This window comes from Sardina pilchardus, chromosome 10, assembly GCF_963854185.1.
Source record: "Sardina pilchardus chromosome 10, fSarPil1.1, whole genome shotgun sequence".
NCBI lineage: Eukaryota > Metazoa > Chordata > Actinopteri > Clupeiformes > Clupeidae > Sardina > Sardina pilchardus.
The window spans coordinates 28,856,524-28,864,023 of record NC_085003.1 but is presented as its reverse complement, the minus strand read 5'-3'; the positions used below and the strand labels follow the sequence as shown (position 1 = coordinate 28,864,023).

The 7,500-nt window shown below is 49.7% G+C and overlaps 1 protein-coding gene across 2 annotated transcripts in view; it reads right to left on the bottom strand.

Moving 5' to 3' along the window:
- abtb2b (ankyrin repeat and BTB (POZ) domain containing 2b) overlaps nt 1-7,500 on the bottom strand; it is a 42,775-nt gene that overhangs the window by 5,351 nt on the left and 29,924 nt on the right. For both annotated transcript variants that reach the window (XM_062547784.1, XM_062547783.1), the window contains 6 exons: nt 6,958-7,047; nt 6,658-6,759; nt 6,053-6,149; nt 4,028-4,163; nt 2,718-3,088; nt 282-460 (listed from right to left, as the gene is read on the bottom strand). In XM_062547784.1, the coding sequence (XP_062403768.1) occupies nt 282-460; nt 2,718-3,088; nt 4,028-4,163; nt 6,053-6,149; nt 6,658-6,759; nt 6,958-7,047 (975 nt within the window). The remainder of the gene's footprint in view (nt 1-281; nt 461-2,717; nt 3,089-4,027; nt 4,164-6,052; nt 6,150-6,657; nt 6,760-6,957; nt 7,048-7,500) is intronic.

Sequence of the window (7,500 nt, the reverse complement as noted above, 5' to 3'; positions counted from 1 at the left end):
CAGTGTCCCAGTGAAGAAAATTTGGCAAAATCAATGTATAAGTCGCGACTAATAGTTGGGAAATGACGGTAGGTATCTGCATTTATAATGGCAAACAACTAAGGCCTGAGGAAGATCCCACTGTAGGATCGAAACGTTGCCTTAATAAAAAGTGTATTTTTGGAGCTTACCCAGTGTGCGGACCAATCAATTACAAACAACTAAGGACACACAAGGAATGATCCTTCAACTACGCTACCTGTATTGTCATTCCTGTGACACTCGATGGTGTTTTTGTGTACCTTGTTGGTCTTGAGGACGGTGAACATGAGGGGCAGGCCGAGGCAGACCAGCTCCTCGCAGTAGTCCTCCTCCCTGATGGAGGTGAAGTCTCGCAGGAGGGAGAGCGAGACGGCCGGCCGGGACTGCTGCTGGGCACTCCGCAGGGACTCCAGCCACACGTGCAGCTTCCAGGGCACGCCTGCAGCACATAGGACACGCAGGACACATGTATTACTACTGATACACCCCTGCAGCACATAGGACACACAGGACACATGTGTTAACTTACTACTGATACACGCCTGCAGCACATAGGACACACAGGACACATGTGTTACTACTGATACACGCCTGCAGCACATAGGACATACAGGACACATGTGTTAACTTACTACTGATACACGCCTGCAGCACATAGGACACACAGGACACATGTGTTACTACTGATACACCCCTACAGCACATAGGACATACAGGACACATGTGTTAACTTACTACTGATACACGCCTGCAGCACATAGGACACACAGGACACATGTGTTACTACTGATACACGCCTGCAGCACATAGGACATACAGGACACATGTGTTACTACTGATACACGCCTGCAGCACATAGGACACACAGGACACATGTGTTAACTTACTACTGATACACGCCTGCAGCACATAGGACATACAGGACACATGTGTTAACTTACTACTGATACACGCCTGCAGCACATAGGACATACAGGACACATGTGTTAACTTACTACTGATACACGCCTGCAGCACATAGGACATACAGGACACATGTGTTACTACTGATACACGCCTGCAGCACATAGGACATACAGGACACATGTGTTACTACTGATACACGCCTGCAGCACATAGGACACACAGGACACATGTGTTACTACTGATACACGCCTGCAGCACATAGGACACACAGGACACATGTGTTAACTTACTACTGATACACGCCTGCAGCACATAGGACACGCAGGACACATGTGTTACTACTGATACACCCCTACAGCACATAGGACACACAGGACACATGTGTTAACTTACTACTGATACACACCTGCAGCACATAGGACATACAGGACACATGTGTTACTACTGATACACGCCTGCAGCACATAGGACATACAGGACACATGTGTTACTACTGATACACACCTGCAGCACATAGGACATGCAGAACACATGTGTTAACTTACTACTGATACACCCCTACAGCACATAGGACATACAGGACACATGTGTTACTACTGATACACCCCTACAGCACATAGGACACACAGGACACATGTGTTACTACTGATACACCCCTACAGCACATAGGACATACAGGACACATGTGTTACTACTGATACTCCCCTACAGCACATAGGACATCTAATAGGACACAAGTATTACTGCTAACATACCCCTGCAGCACATAGGACACATTCATAGGACACATGTGTTACTACTGATACACCCCTACAGCACATAGGACATCTAATAGGACACATGTATTACTGCTAACATACCCCTACAGCACATAGGACATACAGGACACATGTGTTACTACTGATACACCCCTACAGCACATAGGACACAAAGGACACATGTGTTACTACTGATACTCCCCTACAGCACATAGGACACACAGGACACATGTGTTACTACTGATACACCCCTACAGCACATAGGACACATGTATTACTACTAATACAGTCCTACAGCTAATACAAATAGGATGCATGTAGCACACAGACATTTGAAGTATGAATACACCTGCCACACACTAAATATTACTTAGTTAATAATAAACCTGTGCCACACAGAAATATTACTGACCAAAAATGTATATCTAAAAACAATTGAGATAACTGTCATATCCAAAGCCCCTCTTTTTTCTGTGTATTGTTTGTGTAGACTAGAGAGGTCCTACACAAACTGATTCAGGAGTCGTTCATCATTACAGCACTGCAGTGTGTGCACTTGGCCTCCTCTCAAGGCCACTCACAGTGGAGCTGTGTGCTTGTGTTGGCGTTTGGCAAGTTTTAATCAAACATCACACTCTCACTACCAACTGTAGCCTGGCTGACACCAGACTAATTCTCACATCTTATTTTAGATTGAAAAAATAGTCTGGGGACCCTTCATTTAGTTCCGATTTCCAAGGGACATAAACAAGCAGTGAAATTAATTTTAAATTGGTACATTAAACTTAAAAAAGTACATTTTAAAGGAAAAATGTATGTCTATATTGTTTCACACTGACATTATCTGGTTGTGTTGAATGCCTAACCATACTCCTATATAGACCTGAAGTTTGTGCCACTGGTGACTTTAAAGCACACTGAAGCTCCAGCTGAATTAAGGATATCCATTGTGACCACGTGTTCTTATGTCCTTGTATTCTGTACCTAGTGGTCAGTCAGCGTATGGAATGTGGGCGGTCGAGGAGGGCTCACCTAGAGAGCGGAGCTCCATGGTAACGTCCAGGTATCCGTGCTCGGCGCTGTAGAAGGACGCCTCCTGCAGGGCCTTCATGCGGGCCTTGCACAGGCGCATGCCGGTGGAGTCGCTGGACAGCGAGCTGGGGCTCGGAGAGGGTGGGGGGGCTCCCGCAGCACCTCCTCCTCCTCCTCCTCCTCCTCCTCCGCCGCCACCTCCGCCTCTCGGCCCGGTTCCGAGTCCCATCAGGCAGTGGCCGTTGCGTCCCGACAAGGACACTTCCAAGTCCAGGTCCTCCCCCTCCACGCCCTCGGCCAGGATCTCCTCCAGGGACAGCACGTCCTCCTTCACCTGCTGCGGCTGGGCCAGCAGCTTCCGCAGCACGTTCCTGACACAACCACAGCAGCCATGTTGGATCAACAGCAGGGCCACAGATGCACAACACCACCACACAAGCTGGTACATAGCGACTGCAACTGGCCTCACATGCTGTAAATGCTCATACAGTAAGTAGCTGGGACATGGCATCAATCTAACACGTGACCCTGCGGCAGTGAGAGCCATGTTGGATCAACAGCAGGGACACAGTTGCACAATACCACCACCCAATCTGGTATATAGCAACTGCAACTGGCTTCACATCTACAGCATGACCCTGTGATAGTGGGACTCATGTTGGCTCAACAGCAGGGCCGGCCAGGATACAAAACATTGCTGCGCAATCTGGCACTATAAAATGCAACTGGCTGCACATATGTTGAATGGGCATATAGCTGGCATAGCTTATAAATCTAAGAAGGCCATTCAAATATCAATGAGAACAAACAGCATGTCAGCAGGGCATATTGGCTGTCATGCCATCTGCGTTGGCCAACACAGTGGTCAGTGTGTATGAAGCAAAGAGTGAATGCATAGAGTATAAGAGGGCATTGATATTCAATGAAGGTGAGGAACGTGCAGCTGTTTGTTAATGCATCCACTTGCCCCCTGGCTCTCAGGCTAAAGTATACAACTGGCTACTCTCCACACAACACGGTGCTGTCAGCAATATTCACAAAACCGCCCACACACATTAGGCCTCTGTCTTTAAGTGCAAGTGGAATCTTAATGCACGGGTTCTCTCTCTATCACACTTTCTCTCTCTCTCTCACACACACACACACTGTGTGTGTGTTCAAGAAATGACAGTGATCTAGATAGTAGCTGAATGTGTATGTCAGTGCATATGTGTATCACAAATAGAGAATACTGACTAAAGCTGTGTAACTGTTTGTGTGGTATATGTGTGTGTGTGTGTGCATGTGTGTGTCAGTGTGTGTGTGTGTACCTGTGTCCATGTGCGGCAGCGTGACTGAAGCAGTTCATGTCCTCGTAGAGCGACGTCGTCAGCATGTTCCCTTCGTGGGCTCTAAGCAGAGGATCTGCCCCTCGCGCCAGCAGCAGCGTCACCATCTCATAGTTCCCTACACACACAAACACACACACACACACACACACACACACACACACACACATGGACACACACACACATGCACACACACACACACGCACACACACACACACACACACACACACACACAAACACACACACACACACACACACACACACACACACGGACACACACACACACAGAGACACACACACACATGCACACACACACGCACACACACACACGCACACACACACACACAGGAACGAAAGACAGACCAATGATTTAGCAAACACATTTAAATAGCCTGCAGAATGACTACTCAGGAATATTCAGACAGAGAAGAAGAGATGATGAGAAAAGCAGAGGAGGAGGGAAAGAAAAAAAAGAAAGAAACTGAACCACTGAGAAAAACAAACAAACAAATGGAAAATCAGAGGTCAACATCATATGTCATCCTCATCCACCCACCCAAGCACAGAAACACACACACACACACACACGCACTCACATGTACACACACACACACACACACACACACACACACACACACACACACACACAGTACACACACACACACCAGCAGCTGTTTGGAGTGGTGTGTGTGGTGCCGGTGCTGTGGTGGTTCGCTCACCATGCTGCTATGTGAGTCCTCTCTCTGAGCCTCCACACAAGAATGTCACCCACAGCCTTCAAGACAACCCCAAACACAGCCAGTGCACTCTCTCACACAGACACACACACACACACACACACACAAACACACACACACACACACACACACACACACACACACACACACACACACACACACACACACACACACACATACACACAGCCTTCAAGACAACCCCAAACACAGCCAGTGCACTCAGGCAGTATTGAACCTCAAACACACACTCATCCTCATCAAAAGCACACACAAACACTGACACACAAACCCAGACACACACACACGCAGCCTTCAAGACAACCCCAAATACAGCCAGTGCAGACCCAGCCCTCAAACACACACTCATCCTCATCAAGAGCAAGCCGGCATGAGAGCACAAACACACACTCATGATGTAGTTCAGTTCAACACTGAACATCAAACACACACTCAGGAACTAGCTCAGTTCAAAAGCAAGCCTCAGAAAACCAACCACTGATCCAGTTCAATGCAGCTTTTGGGGTGGGTGAGTGGGTGGATGGGGTAGACACAGGGTAGGGTACCAGTTAGGGAGGGGGCAGTAGTGGTGGTGGGGTTGGGGGTGGGGGGTGGTTTCCAGTAAAGGGGTGAGAGAGGGCTGGTGGGGATCTAGGGACATGGTGGAGCTGGTGGGGGTGGGGTGGAGTGGCTGGTTTAGGGTGGTGGGTAGAGAGGCTATTTGAGGGGGCTATTGGGTGAGAGAGGGATGGTGGGGTTTAGGTTTGTGGGAGGGAGGGTAGTTGGTGAGGGTGGTGGGTACTCGTGGGGCTATTGGAGGGGGTGAGAGGGGGGCTGGTGGGGTTTAGGGACGTGGTGGTATTGGTGGGGGTGGGGTAGTTAGTGAGGGTGGAGGGTAGTAAGTAGGGTTATTGGAGGGGGTGAGAGGGGGGTGGTGGGGTTTAAGGAGATGGTGGAGCTGGTGGGGTGGGGTGGAGTGGTTGGTTCAGGGTGGTGGTGAAGGGGTGAGAGAGGGGTGGTGGAGTTTGGGTATGTGGGACGGGGGTAGTTGGTGAGGGTGGTGGGTAGTGGAGCTATTGGAGGGGGTGAGAGGGGGGTGGTGGGGTTTAGGGACATGGTGGTATTGGTGGGGGTGGGGTAGTTGGTGAGGGTGGAGGATAGTGGGGCTATGGAGGGGGGTGGTGGGGTTTAGGGACGTGGTGGAGCTGCTGCTGGTGCTGGTGGGGGTGGGTAGTGGGGTGGGTAGTGGTGCGGTCGGTTGGTCGGTGCCCACCTGCTGCGGAGGCCAGCTGGAGAGGGGTGTCGGCGCTGCACTCCTGGCCGTTCCGGACAGCTGCGCCCTCCACGTTAGCGCCCGCGTCCAGGAGGAGCTGAGGATGACAGCCAAGGTCACAAAGGTCGTCAAGAACAGACGTATACACACACACTAGACACGCAAACATGCACACACACACACACACACACACACACACACACACACACACACACACACACACACACTAATGAGCTACACAGCTGGACAAACACAAGGTCTGAGGCAACACCCTTCTGTCACTAGACTCAAAGCTTACTACACTGTTGAATGAAACAGTCACAGCAAACCTCTGAGAGGCCACTATGCAGACCTAGAATAGAGTGTTTGAATAATACAGGAAGTGGACAGACTACACAGAACGATAGAATGTAAAATATCAAACATGAAATCATCATTAATTCATTAAATATAAAGAAATATTAGACTTCTGAACGTTGGAATGATCCATTAACTCAATATAAAATTACTGCATCATTCTAAACAGCTGTATAGTGTACACTGTCTGTCTGAAGAGCTGTATAATGTTTATTTTATTTTTCAAATGTACGCTGTCTGTCTGTTACCTGCACGACTGAGATGTGTCCATGCAGCACGGCGAAGGTCAATGCAACCCAGTGACGGCTGTCAGGGTGGACAGAGGGATGCTTCGGGGAGTACACTGGAACCTGGAGAGTAGAGTGTGTGTGTGTGTGTGTGTGTGTGTGTGTGTGTGTGTTTGGGGAGGAGCAGGGTGTAGTGTAGACAGACAGAAACAGAAAACAAGTAAAGAAGGCCAAGGTTACAACGACACTCGCACCGAACGACTGTGTGACACACTTCCTGCGCTAAGACATCCTTCAGAGAGAGGGATTGTGGGTATTTACCGCCACGTCCAGGTTGGCTCCGGCATCAATCAGCATCTGGACCAGGGCCTCGTCCCCTGCCGCGCAGGCATACATCAGCGGCGTCATGCCCTTCAGGGTGTCGGCGGGATCGGGGGAGACAAACGAGCAGACGACAGGGAGAGACGAAGAGCACGGATCAGGAGAATGGCAGATGGATAGGGAGGGGATTATGGACGGAGTGATGGATCTTTTTCTCATTTCACGTTGCACAGAGACAGCAGCTGGAATCACAGCCCTGAGGAGGCCTAAGTCCCGCTCTCTCTTCCCCCTTCTCCTCTCTTTCCCTCCTTTCTCTTTTCACTCTCTTCCCCTCTCCTCTCCCTTCCCCTCTCCTCTCTCTTCCCCTCCTTTCTCTTTTCCCTCTCTCCTTTCCTCTCTTCTCCTCTCCTCTCCCTTCCCCTCTCCTCTATTCCCCCTCTCATCTCTCTTTTCCCTTTCTCCTCTCTCTTCCCCTCTCCTTTCTTCCCCTCTTCTTTCTCTTCACCCCTCTTCTCTCTTCCCCTCTCCTCTCTCTCTTCTCCT